This window comes from Candoia aspera, chromosome 2 (assembly GCF_035149785.1).
Source record: "Candoia aspera isolate rCanAsp1 chromosome 2, rCanAsp1.hap2, whole genome shotgun sequence".
Lineage (NCBI taxonomy): Eukaryota > Metazoa > Chordata > Lepidosauria > Squamata > Boidae > Candoia > Candoia aspera.
In genome coordinates, this window is record NC_086154.1 from 49738065 (window position 1) to 49756431 (window position 18367).

General features: G+C 40.6%; 2 protein-coding genes across 5 annotated transcripts in view; one reads left to right on the top strand and one right to left on the bottom strand.

Moving 5' to 3' along the window:
* Window positions 1-5768, bottom strand: part of IL17RB (interleukin 17 receptor B) — a 35362-nt gene extending 29594 nt beyond the window's left edge. The window contains exon 1 of the mRNA XM_063292852.1: window positions 5697-5768. Coding sequence (XP_063148922.1) covers window positions 5697-5768 — 72 coding nt within the window. The remainder of the gene's footprint in view (window positions 1-5696) is intronic.
* A 4627-nt stretch (window positions 5769-10395) lies between these two features.
* CHDH (choline dehydrogenase) overlaps window positions 10396-18367 on the top strand; it is a 31640-nt gene continuing 23668 nt past the window's right edge. The window contains exons 1-3 of one of the 4 annotated variants that reach the window (XM_063291779.1): window positions 10396-10548; window positions 12234-13025; window positions 15525-15676. In XM_063291779.1, coding sequence (XP_063147849.1) covers window positions 12287-13025; window positions 15525-15676 — 891 coding nt within the window. In that variant the 5' untranslated portion in view covers window positions 10396-10548; window positions 12234-12286. Of the gene's footprint in view, window positions 10549-10601; window positions 11884-12233; window positions 13026-15524; window positions 15677-18367 lie in introns of those variants that run through there. The other 3 variants (XM_063291781.1, XM_063291778.1, XM_063291780.1) reach the window with 3 other exon arrangements.

An 18367-nucleotide genomic window follows, 5' to 3' on the forward strand; every position in this document is an offset into this window, starting at 1 on the left:
AATGAGCCCTTCTTAATTGATTGATGGTCTCCCTGCTGACCTCTGTGGAGGAAGACCGACGGAGTTTCCCTGGTTGGAAGTCGAGGTGGAGGTGGCTCTTGGTTCTACTGCTTGCCCTGGGGCTCTTACGGAATTTGCTTGGCTTCTCGCTGGGCAAGCTCTCACCTTGTGCCCCTGGACTCCGCAGTAGAAACAGAGGGCTCTCTCTCTCCTTCTCTGTCTCTCAGCCTCAGAAATAAGCCTCCTGCTCGCCCCGATCTGCATCGGCTCCTCTGGTCCTGAGTAGAGAGATGCTGCGGAGAGAGCTGGAAATCCTGGAAGCACTCTGAGGCCCCTGTTTCTCCCCGGCTGCATCTGTCTGAGCTCTTCTAGTCTGGCATCTATGACCACAGACAGCTGATATAAACCTTCTAGAGTAGTTGGTGTTTCTTGGCGCACTAATTCATTTTTAATTTCTTCATCCAGCCCCTGTTTGAATTGGTCTTTCAAGGCACTCTCATTCCAGTCCAGATCTCCTGCTAACAGCTTGAATTCAGCAGTGTAGATTCCCACTCTCTTGTTGCCTTGCTTGAGCTTCCGAATTTCCCGGCTGGCAGTGACCTCTCTGATTGGGTCGTCAAAGTGTGCTCGGAACTCTGCCAGAAAATTCTGGTAGTCGTTGAGAATTGGGTCATTGTTCTCCACCATGGGAATAGCCCATTTGGCTGCTGGGCCATTTAGCAGACTTAGAATGAAGGTGACTCTGGTTCTGTCTGTGGGAAACTCTGCTGGTCTGCTGTCGAAAAACATTATGCACTGTGTGAGAAAGGTTCTCAACTGTCCTGCCTCTCCTCCAAACTTCTCTGGTAAACTGCCCTGGGATCTCAAGACTACTAGTGGAGCTGCTGCTGCTGCTGGCACCGGTTGTGGGTTAATCGGAGCTGGTTGTTGTAACTGCTGTAGCATGGCTGCTTGTAATGTGTTGATCTGGAGATCTACTTGTTGTTGATGTTGTTGCAATGCTGCTGCCAGTTGTTGGATGGCCTGCCGAATTTCCTGGTTTTCCGAAGACATTTTCCCAAATGTCTCTTCCTTTTTTTTTGTTTTGTTCCTCCCTCTTTCAATGGGAGTAGGGAGTTTGTTAGGATTGATGTCCTAACAGTCAGGAACCACGCTGAGACAAGGAATAGGTCTCTAGCGCTTTATTACTGCTACATTAGACAGAAAATCCTAACAAACTGAAGAAGCGTAGGAAAAACCCAGACAGATAAACCCCAAAAGTTAAGGCGGGTCTGATCTGTGTCTCTTTGAATGGCTGCTTAACTCCTCAGTACTACGCATGCGTTTTCCCCCTTGGATAGGGGCCCCCTCCTGCTCACCATCAGTGCTCATGACAATTCTTCTCTTGAGATAAAAGTAGACCACTCATTCAGCAACCGTTCAAAGTTATGATGGCACTGAATGAGTGATGGTTACAACCAGTCCTCGAAGTTCCAGCTGTTGCAGCACTCCACAGTCATGTGATCATAATCTGGGTGCTTGGCAACCAGCTTGCACTTAAGACGGTTGCAACATCCCATGGTCACATAATCGCAGTTTGCAACTTCCCCTGCCAGCTTCCCACAAGCAAAGCCAATGGAGAAACTGGCAGGGAAGGTAGCAGGTTGCTCAAGTGAGTCTCCCCACCCACACACCCTCCCCCAGATCCTCTGCACTCATGTCGCACCTCACCGATGACCCGCACACCCACTCCAGCCACTAATGCACCCTCATGCACACTTTTCCACCCTCTCCAAGCTTCACTGCATTCACACTGCATCCACACCCTCCTTGGCCTCTCATGCACCCTCCCTGGCACTCACGCACCCTCCTCCACCCAGCAGTAGCTACCCCAAGTCCCACTGTGCTTGCCTCGTGCCTCCCCACCACTTGCGCACCCTCCCCAGCCAGTCATGCACCTTGACCCTCTCCCACCCAGCAGCAACCACCTAACCCCAACAGCACTTGCATCTCCCCTCCCCCACCACCCACATGCCCACTTTGTTCCCTCTCCCCCCTGGCTGCAGCCACCTACCTGCCTGCCTGCCTGCGAACCACCTCGAACTTGCAACTTCCTGCTGGCTTCCCCACTGACTGGTTATTGGAAACCAGCAGGACGTTGCAAGGAGGTGCTTGTTTAATGACCCACAATCCTCGCTTAATGACAGCAATGGGGATTGCTAAATGATGCAGTCACGTGACATCATGCTTTTCGACCACATCACTTAGTGACCAAAATTCCAGTCCCAAATTGCCATCGTAACTCAAGGACTACCTGTATTTAGACTGTCTAGATTTCCTTGAATATTTACTAAAATGAAAATATGATCTAGTTTAATTTGGCATATAAGCCTGATGATTTATCATAATTATAATTTATTCTAAGAACTAAGATGGTGGAAATTCTTAAATTGAGAGCCATGCATATTAGAATCACTTGACTGATCTGCAACAGGTTTTGCACTCAGAATGTACCTAGGTATACTGCATTATACCTGCAACTACGCCAGAGATCATGGAAGAAGAAGAAATGAGTCTGGGGGAAAAGTGTAAGAACACTCTGAATGATTGTGATCCTCATGAAAAAGTTGCTGTGTTTAGGTAATATGAATGGATGGGTTCAAACAAGAGAAGATAATAGAAAAAAAGTGATTGGGTTATTCAGAAACCCAGAAATGAATGAGAATGGTGATTGTTTGGTAAGTACTTGCTCAGCAAAAGATGTTTGCTTCAGATCTACTGTATATCTGTTTATATGTACATATAGCAAATGAGTAAAATCTAAAAACATGATTGATTGATTGATTTGGTTGCTTATGATGAAAGACTGAAACAGTGAAGGATATAGGGGTGATGAGAGGTACTGAATGTGGCACAGATCATTATTTGGTAATGTCAAGAACAGGTATTAGGAAAAATGATCTTTTTTAAAGAAAAAGAAAGAAGTGAAAGAAATTAGAGAGAAAATAGAATGAAGTTGGAAAGAAGTTAATGGTTGAACAGTAAACTACATCAAGGGTATGCAATGTCCTCTTGGTTGTTTAACTATGTGATGGTTGTGTATGGACGCACGTATGCAACAGTTTTATATTCTATGTATGTCTTTTTGATTTTGGCAAGAGAGAGTTGCATTTAATAAATAAAAACAAAATGTAACTAGTATTATCAACCAATGAAATAATTGATTGCCATCCTTAACAGGACTGAGCACAGTAAGCTCAAGATTTACTTCAGAGAATATATGCATAGGACTGCATGACAGGTCAATTAATTATATGGTTTTCTTTTCAGAATTTCCTCCAGTGTGAAAAACCAAGAAATACTCATATTTAAAAAAATTGCAGAAATACAGTGAAGGGAACTTCTTATAGCATTCACAAAAATAGGATTCAACAGTAAATCAACTGTAATTTCAGCTTTTTTATGTAAGTTACAAGAAATTATTTGTGGATATGAGATTTTGTCACAACAACTCTTTAAACATTCAATATTGCTGACTACATTCATTAAAATTCACTTTAGGCTCAGCACATTGATCCAATGGTTCAACCTAGCCAGATAATGTAAATCCACAAATAAACAGGTATTTCTTCCAAATGGAAAGGAGCACTCTATGAAAAGAACTGAAACTCTGTTCTCTCCAACATCACTGTCAGGCTATATATTACCAGCAGCACAATACTAAAACATGTCTGAACAATTCCAATTACAGTAGAATTCTTCCTAATTCCAACACCTGTCCAGGTTCTTCCTCCACAGAACTATAACCTGAAACTTTGCTGGGCATGGTGTCTACAATTCATTGTTCAAGGAGCTGAAAGTAGTGGTAAATGGGGAGGGAAGCTTGGCCAACTATTAGAACAAAAAAACAGAAAGTCTTCCAACACCTTTAGAAGCTTCTGATGAAGTGAACAGGGATATACAAAAGCTTAGGTAAAGGTAAAGGTTTCCCTTGACATTAAGTCCAGTTGTGTCCGACTCTAGAGGGCGGTGCTCATCTCCGTTTCAAAGCCGAAGAGACGGCGTTTGTCCATAGACACTTCCGTGGTCATGTGGCCAGCATGACAGTCACAGAACACCGTTACCTGCCCGCTGAAGCGGTACCTATTAATCTACTCACATTTGCATGTTTTCGAACTGCTAGGTTGGCAGGAGCTGGGACTAGCAACGGGAGCTCACCCCGTCATGCGGATTCGAACCGCTGACCTTCCGATCGGCAAGCTCAGCAGCTCAGCGGTTTAACCCGCAGCACCACCGCATCCCATTTATACAAAAGCTTAGGTGATAATAAATGCATTCATCTTTAAGGTAACACAGAATTGTTTGTTATGGCAGCATGGCCAATCTCTCTGGAAATCTTTTAGAAAGCAAATTAAAAGTTACAGTATTAGGAATATAAAGTTTTCTTTAATGGTTAGAAGTGGGCAATCTGTGATTTTTGTCACATAAAACCACTTTCCACATCCAGCATGGCCAGGCATCCTCCTGTGGGAAACCCGCGGGTGTAAACAACAGTTAATATTGTAAGCCTCAACCTAGAACAAGCCCAGCCAGAAGGTGAATCAGGATCTACTGAAGAGCTGTTTAAAAGTGGAATTTTAGACTCCCCATGTCTAACAACAACAATGCACTGGAGCTTGGGATGAAAAATCTCCTCCCCAACCTCTTTTTTTAAATATAATTTTTATTGAAGAATTTTTTAACAAGATAAAAACAGTACAAATATTAGAAAATAAACAAAGAAAATAAGGAAGAAAGAAAATAGAAAAAGAAAGATTATAAAGCAGGAGCATCTGATCTTTTTGACAGCGGTTATAAATGCATTTATATTTTACCCTTTCTAAGATTACAATGTAATTTCCTTCTTTCCATAAACTACGCTTTCTAATCTGCAAACCCATAAATCCAAGTTCACTTTTCTCTCTTTTCAGCAAAAAGTTCATAAGGGGTTTCCAGTCACTGATAAATGTAGCTGTTAATCTTTCTCTAATCAAACAAGTTAATTTTGCCATCTCTGCTATTTCTGTCATCTTTACCAACCATTCCTCCACTGTGGGTATTTCAGAGCCTTTCCATTTTTGCGCATATAATAGTATCGCAGCAGGGATCATATATAAAAATAATCTTCCATGGCTCTTTTCTAATTGACTGTCCATTAATCTCAGCAAGAAAAGTTCTGGTTTCAGTTGAATGTTGATCCTTAAAATTCTTTGTATCGTTATATGTATTTGAACCCAGAAATTTCTAGTTTTACAAGTCCACCAAGCAAAAATTTCATCTCCAACCTCGGATCAGTTGTACTCAAAAACAGGACCTAATTTCAGAATTAAGTCTTTCAAAAGTTTATTTGCACCAGGTCGATCAGTCATTATTTTTTAAGTAGCTTCCCTAAGCCGTGCTACGCTACCAGGCTCTTGCTGCCACTTCAACTAGTGCAAATGTGGTAAGCCGTAGGTATTTCTGCTGAATCGCCCTCTCCTTCCACGACAAGGGGCTCTCTCAAAACACAGCGAAGACGCCCCGAACCTTTTAAAAGCCACCTTCCAGGCAGATATTCATATGCCTGAGGCTGCGCAGCATTTTTCAAAGCCTCCCGAACTGCTGCCTGCTGGACTGAAGGGGCAAGCTCGAGGCCAACGCGGGGGAGAAAAAGTGCAAGCAGTTCTGGCACCGCTTACCTGCTGGGCTTCTCGCTCGACGCTCTTCCCGCTCAGCACCGTGCCCAGCAGCAGCCACGCCGTAGCATTCATGCTCCCCGGCTCTTCCAGGGGCTGTCTCGTAGCCTGCCTCCTTCCCTTGCTGGCCTACTCTACTCGCCCGGCCTCTCGACGAAGGCTCAGCCACCCCTTCTGGCCTCCTTCCACGCACATTTATACCTTTCCTCTGCCCCGCTCCTCATCACAACCTATCGCTCCGCCAGGAGCTCACTGCTCGGAAGGAGGCCTGCCAACTTGGGTCGCAGGGCGAAGAGGTAAGAATCGGGTCGCCCGCTGCCCTTCAGGAACGGAGAAGCCGGAACGTGCAAACCACAATAGGTTACGGCCCTTCTCCCTCCGCAAACTAAGGAATCAACGGCGCCTTGGACGCGGGTAGATTAGCGCCTCTTCCGTAGCCTCCTCCGCTCTGCCTTTTTAATTTCCAGAGGGTCTTGAGAGGCGCTAGGGAAACTGAAATAAAGCGGTCAAAATTTTTTACATGCACTGATTCTATTATTCACTCTCTGGCTGGAAGGCAGAAACCTAGGGCAGGGGAGCGCAACTCAAGAGCAAGCCAGAGGATCATCAGCTGCCAATGGAGCCTGCTGTATCTCTCCTTTCTTACTGTATTGTTGTTGTTATCATCAGCAACATTCTTTTAGACCATTCTTCATCTGGAAGAAGGAACGTAATTTCACTATTTTTAATTAGCAGTATCTTTTTTTATGATGTGGTATATTGTATCATATAGATATTTTTGAAGTTGAGTTTTTACTATCCCTGGTCCACAGCCAATACACTAATGCTTGTATGTGCTTATATGCTTGCTAGTGTTTTGGCTGTAGACTAGGGCTAGTGAAATCAACGTCAAAACGTTACTTACTTGGCCACTTCCTTTCTCTGACCCTAACCTAATTTACAAGGTTGTAAAGAAATTCAAAACTGGGACCACTTAGGCAATCTTTAGCATGGAGAAATAAACATCTAATTCTGTACAATTCTTAATATTACACACGTTAGTCAGAGACTGCAATACAGATTTACCTACCTACCTTGATATTACAGAAGAAAAATGACAAAAAGAAGCAATTGCATCTGATGAAGTATGCCCACTTCCAAAGTTTGTAACGCAGCAAATCTGTTGATCTTCGCAGTGTGACAATATGTCTTTTTAAGGAATGTTTAATGAAACAGCTGTACCTCCTTGAATGTTGTAGAAATGCAAACTGGCTTTAAATTGTTTTATCTCTTTTATGAACTACCTTGATACATAACTCAAATGAAAACTAGCAACTTACCATTTTGTGTTCAGGTAATACCAATATCTGTTCCGTCTGATCTGAATAGTACATGGATATGGTTGGGAAAAATGCATGGAATATGATTGGGACCTTTGATCCATGTATTTAGAAAAAAAGTGGCAATTTAATAAATTAATTAACCAGGACCACTATAAAAGGATGGTGGAGGATCTATGTCAAAATGTCAGACTATTTGTTCATCTACCCAGTAATAGCAACCCAAGGTTCATGAAGAAATCTAATTTTTGGTCCCTTAACTTTTAAATGCAGTATATTACTGATCAAAGCTTGGCTGATTGGGCTTTGCAATACAGGTGTTTTACTGTCTTTGGGAGTCTGGCACATATAAATTTAATACATAAATAAATAAATAGTGTTGATCTATAATCTATAAACCCTCTCCATAAAGAAGGGCTAGGAAATTTATTTATTTATATACCAACTCTTAGCCATGAGGCTTCAGCAAAATTTAATCAGGCAAAGCTTCTCTACCTTCCCATAAAAATAAGTCTTAATATTTTAGCTCAGTGCTAAATGAACACAAACAAATATGGTCTGTTTTTGTCTGAACAAAGGTTCAGATAGTAAAGGTTAGGGTTAAAGTCAGAGTTAAATTAGAGATAGTAAAGTGTACCATTGTAGTTTCAGGTTAACCGCCATTTTCATAGTATGAAAATATTTCATAATAGTTCTCTAAAAAGAAGTCAATATTGTAAACCTGTTTTTGTCACACTTCAGGGTGTAGGTTTAGACGCAGAATTTACCTATCTGGATGTTCCTCTATGCAAAATGTGTCTTTGCATATGAAAAAAAATGCAAATGAAAAGGACTGTAATATCACAATATCCCTAACATCTAATTTTCTGAATGCATGGCTTGGGGTGCAGGGGACGTGATAGAGGAACATTCAGTGCTACAATCTAAGGAGGTAAAAGTTCGTGACCCTATCTCCTGTTTCTCTATAGTAGACAGAAATACCCTAATAGTAGTGGAAGAACTAATTTTCCACGCTTTACATAACTAGCTTAGGTAAGAATAGGTGCATATTTAACATCTGTTTGGGTAAAAAGGGAAACTATGTTTGATTTTTCTCAGTTTAATTCTGGTAGCAGCTGCAGAGTCTGGCCTGTTGGTAGAAGTAGCAGGGTATTTTTCAAATGGATGAATATGTTCTTCATCTCACTTTTTGGGAATGGTCTCTCTTCCTTTTCATTCAGCTAATAGTTGTGTGGCATATGCTATGGCAGAGGGAGGAAACCTCTGCCTCTCCAGATACTGTTGAACCAGAACTGCTGACATCCCTCATCATTGCCCATGCATTGCCCACCATTACCTATCGTTTGGTAATATCTGAAGGGCCAAATTTCCAAATTTAATAATTATATAACAATAGAAATGTGTATCTTTCACCTACAGTATATTACATTTAGACACTTCATATGGTATGTAACACTATATAATCACAGGTCTGCTAAGTTGCCAAGACTTGAACTGGATGTCTGAAGAATAAGCCCTCTTCCCCATTAAAAGAAAGAATGATCTAGAACAGGGGTCTCAAACTCACAGCCCATGGGCAGCATGCAGCCCTCCATGTCATTTGAGGTGGTCCATATTTCACTGTCACACAATGCAGGAAAAAGATAGCAGAGGTGGGTCAGCAGCTTGCTGATCCTGGCATAAAACTTTCTGTGCCATTGCCAATCCCTTTTCTGCCCAACGACATCTGGTCTGGACTGCCACCAAATGATGGTGTCCTGATTTTGAATATGCAGAGGATTGAATAAAACTGTTAGTTAAATACTCTGGCCCTGCTGCCCAGTCCTTTCTCAACATCACAAGTTAGTGGGAAACCTGGGATTGGCTGATGATTTTGCTAGATGGCTAGACCTGTAAGCTTAGCCATCTATCAAAAACAGTCCATTCCCTAGTCAGTTGTCTCAAAACCTGGGTTTGCTCCCTCAGCTGCCATGTTTGATGGGCTGTGGCTTGTGTAGCTCCCCCCAGAAGGGGAAAAAAGAATGGTGACAGAGGAGAAAGCCCAAGATCCCAGGGGTGGTCAGTTTTGTTGTTGTTTATTCGTTCAGTCGCTTCTGACTCGTGACTCCATGGACCAGCGGTCAATAGGTGCCATATTATCTCCCTGCTGCCGCCCCCACCCCAGGTCGCCTAGCTGCACCACCAACAGACCAGTCAGCAAAACGCACGCTCACCTTGCTCTTGCTATAGGTTGCTGCTGGCATGAGTGGGAAAACACTACCTTAAAACTTAGATGACTCATGCCTGGCTCATTGATGGACTGAGGACAAGGTGAAGACAACATCATGGGAACACTGCAAAAGAAGGAAGTTGCCAGGACATGTTTGTACTGTGGTTAGATAATAAGTTGGAAAAGGCTTTTTGACAAAATACAGCAGCAAGAAATTCAGTCCATTTCCATTATATATTACTTTTTTTTTTTTCCTGCAATTCAGTTGTGTCTGATCCTCAGAGACTGCCTGAACTAGTCCCTGCAGTTTTCTTGGCAAGGTTTTTCAGAACTGGTTTGCCATTGCCTTCTTCTTAGGGCTGACAGTGTGTGACTGGCCGAGTCACCAAGCTGCCTTCCATGCCTAAAACAGGACTAGAACTTAAGGTCTCCTGGTTTCTTGCCTTAACCACTAAACCAAACGGCTCTCGTTACTTGCTTAGTATTCATTATATTCCTGATTATCATAGTTTTACATATGCCCTGATTAAGGGTAAACTTTTTTTTCCCTAACCATTGAAAGAACCCATCCTCTTCTGTAGTTAGAAGTGGGGGGGAGGTCTTGAAGCAGGGAAGGGGGTTGTGTCCTTCCACATCAGGGTAGGTAAGTAACAGGATTTGTAAAGCTGCCAAAAAAATTTAAAATTTTTTAGTTTAAAAAAAATAGACACAAATTGTCATGCTTGTTTCTCTGGAATTACTAAATCAAATTACTCTTGTAAAAGTATTACTGTAGCAAGGAGGGGGAAAGGAGAAAAAATGAAAGAAACCCATGCCTTCAGCTGGAAAATTTTGCATTTTGATGCAGAGGAGGTTGAACTGGAGAAAAAAGAATGTCATTCATTCGAGAGCAGGCGCTTCTCTGCTTCGCTCCCCGGGATGGACAAGACTGACCCAGACCCGCAGGCTCACAACATGACACAAGGCGTTGCGATCACTGCACCTTGGAAGGCTGGCCAGCCTATAGAGGTCATCTCATCCCGCTCCTTTCTCAGCGCACTCCTTCCACGAACTAAAAGGGGGAGGAGAGGATACGCTTCCATCTGTATAATTTGGACGCAAGGGTTCTGGCAGTCCAGCCTTCGCAGAACCCCGCCTCCTTCCAGTGCCTGCCTGGTTGTTCTTTGGACTGGGCAGATGCCCGTCGGCAGAGCCGCAGTCGGCGGTCGAAACTTTCGCTCCTCATCACGACCGCGCGAGGACTCGGCGCCGCTGGGGTTTTGCGGGGAGTGAAGCGAAGGTCAGGGGCCCACGGGAGACGGAGCGGCGCGTGCCAAAGTTGGCTTGCGTGAGTGGGTGAAGCCAGCACGCGCCGGCGGGGCGGGGCTGCGCCGGCAGAGGACGTGACGAAGGAGGCAGAGTTAGGTGGAGAGAGAGAACGCTGGGTTCGGCGGAGTGGGTCGGGTTGCCGGAGAAACGCGGTCTCGCTTGTCCCCGCCCGCGCCTCGCTTCAAAGTTCTTTGGGCAGCGCGCAGGCTCGCTCGGGGCTCTGCGTGAGCCAGGCGGCCCTAAAACGGAGCCCCTCTGCGAGGAAGAAGAGATTTTTAAGAAGGACGTAAACGTCTCTTGTGCAACAAGTACAAATCCCTCTCACCACAGGTTGAGTGGAATTTCTCAAGAAAAGGGAGGCCAGCTTTCTAAGAACGTGGAGCCGATACCGGGAGCTTTGCACTAGACAAAGTAGGGTGGGAGATGTGAACGGAAGGTTTGCCGGAGCAGATATGTTGTTCTCCTGTGGAATCCAAAGCTTTAGCCTAAGAAAGAATCCAAAACACCTGTACGGGAATCTTCGCTAATATTCGCGCCCCCCCCCCGCCCCATTCCCCCTTCGTTTGTCGGAAATCACTTACTGTATTCTTAGTCCCTTGTTAGTTTTGTATGACCTTAATCTCAGTTCTCCTGCAGTTCCGAGTTTGCCTGTTTTGGTTGTTTAAACTTCATGTCTCTTTAAACAGGACTTTAAACGAACGTGCAATCTTCAGTGTTGAAAAACTAAATATTTCAAGGTGACTGCAGTCTCAGAACCAGTGTACTGTACTGTACTGTGGTTAGATGTTGGACAGGGACTGGTGAGACACAGGTTCAAATTCCTTCTTGATCAGGGAGATCACGCTCTCACACTGCCTCAGCCCAATTCACTTCACAGGTTGACAAGGGGATAAAATGAGGGGATGCACCATGCCTGCTGTCTTGTGACCCCAGAGCTCAGTGGTAGCTTCTGGCTCATACAGTCATCAAGGAAGAAGCCTACATCTAAACTGCTGCTTTACATAGCCTTCTGTAGGATTAGGACCACTGCCTGAAGTGACCTTTCTCCACAGTCATGGTATGGACGTTTGAATCCATATTTAATGCATATTTTTTTAATACACATCAGGAGGAACAGTGTCCAAAATGGGGGCAGGAGAAGGAACTGGGATGGTTTGAAAGTGGAAGGGAAAAAAGTAAGTGAAATATATACTGTAGGTCAAACTCAATTTTGTCTTTTTGAAAGAATTCATGTCTCCCCACCTTGGACACTTCCAGTCCCCTGATGCCTCACAGTTCCCTGATGCCCCTCAGTCTATAAAGAAGAGGAATACCACTAGTGAATAAGAAGTAATGTTGAAAGTGGTTTTGCAAGGTAACAGATGAGTTTTGTCACAATAAGACGAAAAGTTCTTTGCTACTTCCTTCAGTGAGGAACTACAAAAAATATTTTGTTTAACAATCCACAAAAAGAAAAAAGTTCTACGAGGGCAGTAAAAGTTCCAAAGTAATATGTGCAGTGACCTAGCATACATTAAAAGAAATTCAAATTCTATGTCTTTTATACTCCCTCCCAATATATCAGTTTTTGTGCTTAAAGAAATGTATGATTTAAGCCATTTTTAAATGATACAGTGACTCTAATATAGGTTATATAATACATTACTTTATATTAATCCTTTTGTATTATATTTCATTTTATCAAGATTGTTTTTCCCTTTCTAGGTCAGAATATTTGGATCTAAATTGAATACATCTGAAGTCACATATCGGAAATTATGTCTTTCTTAATCAAAGGTGCTCAGAAGCATGGTTTTATCTGTCAAAGCCACAAAGAGTTATTTTGTATATTGAAGAGTTCAAAAGCCTTGAATGGACAAAATATGAGATCTTCACAAGCATTCTCTCAAGTTAATTCCAAAAATATGGACTCTTTCAGTTATATAATAGTCGGAGCTGGGTCTGCAGGATGTGTTTTAGCCAACCGATTGACTGAAGATCCTCACAACACCGTGAAACTACTTGAAGCAGGGCCAAAAGATACTATTTTAGGTAGCAAACGATTAATGTGGAAGATCCATATGCCTGCTGCTTTAACTTACAACCTCTGTGATGAGAAATATAATTGGTACTACCACACAACACCCCAAAAACAAATGGATAATAGAATTCTGTACTGGCCAAGAGGAAGAGTCTGGGGTGGTTCCTCATCCCTCAATGCCATGGTGTACATTCGGGGCCATGCAGAAGATTATAACAGGTGGTGTAAAGAAGGGGCTGTTGGATGGAACTATGAATTTTGTTTGCCTTATTTTAAAAGAGCCCAAGCTCATGAGTTGGGTGCTGACCTTTATCGAGGAGGGAATGGCCCACTTCATGTGTCAAGGGGAAAAACAAAAAACCCTCTTCATTATGCTTTCTTGGAGGCAGCTCAGCAAGCTGGGTACCCTTTCACGGATGATATGAATGGTTTTCAACAAGAAGGCTTTGGCTGGATGGATATGACAATATACAAAGGTTAGCTTCTACATGTTCAGTTCAGAAGCCATGTTCTGGAATTGCCATAAACACCATTCTTTGTAAACTATTATAATGGTTCGGAAACCTTGGAAATTTTTCAAGGGTTTCACAATTATTAGACATAATGGAAAAAAAAGAACCTGACTGCCCATAATTGCTGATGCTTTCCTTTAAGGGGCTAACACAGTTGCATGCATTGAAAAAGAGGTTGGACTAGATCAGAGGTATGAAACTTTTGCGGGACAAGGGCTGTTTCTTTGTAGAATACTACACATGTCTTTCATTCAAGGGAATAATTGCCTTAAGTGAATGCTTAAACATGACTATGTGAGAGCATGGAGACAGCAGTCTTGTATATTGGTAGCCAAATGCATGCATGCATGCATGTACCCACACACACACACACAGACACACACATTTTTATGCCTATATATTGCATTTATAGGCATTAAAAGGTGGGACATAGAGTCTTTCTACATGATCTCTGTAAGGGGCAAGTTCTAGGACTGTAAATTAGTATTGTATCCCTAAGGAACAGGGATAATTTGCAGCTAGGATATTAAATGATGTATAAGCTGGCTATCTTAACATTTTTTCTCATTTCCTGAAATCTGCCACTTTTATAAGCCTACCAAAACAAAATTAAAACGTATTAAAATCTAGGGTAAGTAATTCATTTAACAATTACAGTACTAAACTTGGAGGAAATGTGTGTACTAATTAATTTATTAATGTAACCTGGAATATTCCTCAAAATTACACAAGAGGAAATCTGAGAACTTTTATAAATATAATTATTAGAGTCCTTTCAGTGTGAAACTTACTGTAAACATAGTGACTGGTATATTTATTTTATTCTTGGCCTGAGTGGTGATAATTCAGTCACTGTTCTTCCTCAACATGCATTCTTTAGAATATTAAAGCAGCAGCTGCCAGGAGAACGTGTCAGAACAGGTAAGATGGCGGAGGTGATGTTGTGATGCAAGCCTGTCCCCTTTTATAGACACGTCTGTGACTCTGATGCATGTACAAAAGGAGCAGTGCTTGTATCACAATTCTGCTTCCACCATTTTGCCTGTTTTGGTATCTCCTGCAGACGCTGCTGTATTCAAGTTAGCCCTTCCTTTCAAAGTACAACTGTAAATAACATAAGTGAATTACAGCATAAACCTTATACCAAGTAATACTTGATTTTAAATATTCAGTATGGAAGAACTGAAAGTGCAAGATATACTGTATCATAAAATCAGATCAAGGATTGTTCCTGATGGGTATCTCTGTCTTGTAAAATGCTCTGGAGGAAAATCAAAGTTGAAGTGTTCCTCTTGCCAGAAGAGTACCGGCACCTATATCTAATAAAACTCCCTCAAGGAAGGAATTGCTTATCAGCTTGGTAAATTAATATGAATGTGGGATTATTTTAAGAACAGACCCATAGCCAGTATTATCTTCATTAATTTGCTGGTTCACTGGAATAGTTTATTTTGGCTGACAGACCAACTTCTTTCCACATTAAATACACAGTAGAAGAACAACTGAATGATGACACATTAACCATCTGGTTTTTGTTTAACGCATTTCATTTTTAAAAGTGGTGTGGAAAGGTACGTACTTCTTTTGCCTGGGCAAGGGATTTGGCACGCAAGTCCAGAACTGCAACTTAAACTGTTCCCTTCCTTCGATGATTATAACTGCCCGCCATAGCAGCTGTTAGAATGGAGGTGGATGCCTGAATTAGACCCAGACTATAGCAACAATGTAGATTTAGGGCAAGCACTACATGCCAACCTTAAAAGGTTTTACAAGCATTCGGCACCTATTGTATATGGGAGATATTATATAAGATCATTACAATTCCTTGTGCGTTTGGATGCATGTTGATTTAAGAGCACTCTGATCACCTTGGTATCCGTCTCATACTGAAAAATCTGGTGGTTATTTTTTGTGGGGGGAGGGGTCACCGTTCAATATATTGATTTTAACTGAGAAACTGTTAAGAATTAGGACTTGGTTATTTTACAGATTACATGATTAATATGAGACTGTCTGGATCAGAAGTCGGCTTCTTTCCCCACTTACAGAAGTCTGCCTGTCAGGCATATAGAAATGTTTTTTTTTTCTTCAGCTGTGGAATAGATTCCATTTGGGGTTCACTTCTTTCTCAGAAAAGGATTCAAAATGTTGTCTTTTAATTTTTTTATGTTGTTCTAGCAATTTCTTTGTGTTTTATATATGTTGTTAGTGTTATATGTTGTGATTATTTTTATATTGTTTGCATTATTTCTCTGCCTTGATGGATCTTCACTTGCTGGACTTCAGTAATAACTTCAAAGAATTTTAATACATAATAACAGTAGAACAGATAAATCATTTTGGTGTTTATTTTATTCATTTTTTAAATTCAAAACTAGGTTTTCCCAGGGCAGTTTACAATATGAGATAACACAGATTATTTGTGTTGCAGCTACTGTTAAAGTAAATATATGTATTTTGTAGGTAAAAGGTGGAGTACAGCTAGTGCATACCTTCACCCTGCTTTATCACGTCCAAATCTGTTGGCAGAAGACCGTACTCTTGTAACAAAAGTTTTATTTGAAGGGACCAAAGCAATTGGTATTGAGTATATTAAAAATGGAGAAAAGAAAAAGGTAAGAACATACAGTATTTTTTCTCCAACTCCAAAAAGAAAATCAATGTTTGGTTGTACTAACATTTCCTCTTTGACTCATTAGAGTTGTAGCAAAGATTATTATATTGTTGGAAATCAGAGAGAAATACAATCCACTTCATGTATTGATCTCAAGAAAGCACTGAAATAGCCTCATCAAAAGATAATGGGTACCTCTCCATTCTGTAGATAGCTTAATTTGAGTTTTCCATTTACGTTGGCTGTTTAGCTTTTGTTCAGCATTTCCTCCAAAACTGGGCCTAATCCATTTTTAAAGTTAAAGATATAGGTAGTAGCTTTTTTTCACAACTTTTAGAAATGAATTCCATACTGTTTTGAAAATAGGTATTTCTTTATCGAGAGTCCTGTCATTCTAATGTTTTAAAGAGAGAAAAGGGGAAAAAAAACTTTCTATATTTACTAAGTTCTAATACTTTTTTCCAAACCTCTGAGTATTTTTTTAATATGGAAGAAACTTGAATAACTCAACCTTTTTAGTTGCCCTTTCCCAGAACTTAACTGCTGTGAAATGTGATCCTAACTAGAGCTTAGGAGAAGACGGAGCCAGAACTTTAAATGGCAAGGAAAAACCCAGAAGAGCAGAAACAGAAACAATTTAGCTATCGTAAAAACCACAACAAAAAAATTACTGCTCTTTAATGGACTCAAAAGCCAGATGACAAAGAACAAATATTGTGAATCTCTATGGTAACCAGTATGCTGTAGTAAATGCAACTACATCATCAACAGATTCACTGATATGAATCTTCCTGTTTTATCTTCAGTTCTTTTCCTTTGATAATTGGTCTTTTGCTGCCTTGAAACCTCATTGCTATTTTGAATGCCCTTTCACTCAGTTTGGAGATACTGTATTAATTTGGAGCTTTCATAGATATCTTGTGTTTTCAGTTATTTTATTTAGTGATATCAGCAACCCTGGATACAATTCTTTTACCTCTGTGTCCAGCTCATTTATTAATAAGATCACATGCATTAATTCCAGGATTAAAAATAGGAAATCTTAATGAGGACCTCTTATCAATTGTGTAGTTTATTCCTGCTCTTTCCTAACCTATAATTGCAGTACTATGAAACTGTAGTGTGGAAGTTTTTGAAGGAATGAATTACATTGTTAAAACTGTACTATGGAGTTAGCGACACTATAAATGGATGTCTAGCTAAACCCTTCAATGCTATTTTGTTTTTCAGTACCACTGTTCTACATATACCATTATTGTTCTTTCAGGGATTAGCTGGAACTGTAATAAAATACAGTAAAACTTAAATATTGTAAACTTTAAATTAGAAAGGATGATAACAGATGTCTGAAAAAAAGAAAGCATCTTCCTGGGATAACTCTTTTTTATTTTTGTTTATAGTAAATTTTATTAAATTTCAAAAGAAGAATAAAAACTACAGAAAAAAAAACTACAAAGAAAGAAAAACAAATTAAAAAGGTGAGGAAACAAAAGAGAAAAATTTTTCAAATTTACAAAAAGATGCGGCTTCCGACTTTTAACAGCAAGGATATACAAAAGTTTCCATAATCAATCTCTTACTTTATATTAAACCAAAATACCACATTATTTCTGTAAGTCATTCCACTTTAACACAAAATAATAATCACTAAGTACAGTTACTCCTCCCCCTTATATTAGAATAAAGAAAAAAAAGTTCATATAAACCTCCTAAACATCTTTCTTCCCTCCAAAAGATAACACCTATTTAATTATTCCCTTCCTACCACTATTCTATACATTTCTGTCTGCTATACTAAGAGTCAAATTAAAAAGCACATAAGTTGTCTGGTATTATACTTAATAATGCAACGATTTTAATAATCCCAATCTTAATAAACCCAAAAAACAAAAACAATTCAAAACAGTAATTCCATATCTTTAAAAGCGAATAACATCAGTCAAATCCTTAAAGCAAACCAGATAAACATTCTTTAACCCTAATACAACAGTTTTAATAATGTTAATCTTAATAAACCCAAAAAACAAAGACAATTCAAAACAGTAAATCCAAATCTTTAAGAGCAAATAGCATCAATCAAATCCTTAAAGCAAACCAGATAAACATTCTTCAACCCTTATCCCACTTCAAATAAACCAGAGCAGTTACATATCTTCACAATGTGCACAGAGTTTTTCTCTTGAAAGAATCAAACAGCCCAACTGCTCCCCTCAAAGATTCCAGGTTCTTTTCATGGCATTCCACCAGAAGATCTGTTTTACTTACTGCTTGCAGATCACTCTCTCCCTTAGATTTCTCCAACTCCACTATCCAATCTTCATCCAACATCTTGATAAAATCCCAATCTCACTTTTAAAAAAGACCTTTCTATCTCTCTTAAATTCCTCAGTTTCATCCACCATATCCCCAACCTGATGGCACATTTTAGATCTCATATTTTCCACAATGTCCTGGATATCTTGCATAAAAGCTTGATAGAAGTCAGAAGAAATCTGTTTAAAATCTTGGTGAAAGTCAGAAAGAGTCTGTCTGAAGTCCTCCAGGTCTCACGCTGTAGATTATGGCGCCCCCTAGGAGCTTAACCAGCAAAAGTCAAAGATGTGGAAGAGTCCCAAAGGGTGTTTTCATAAAGTGAAAGTGAGATAGCAGACTGTTCTCAAAGGAAAGTGAAAACAGAAAGCTGAAGGTTCAA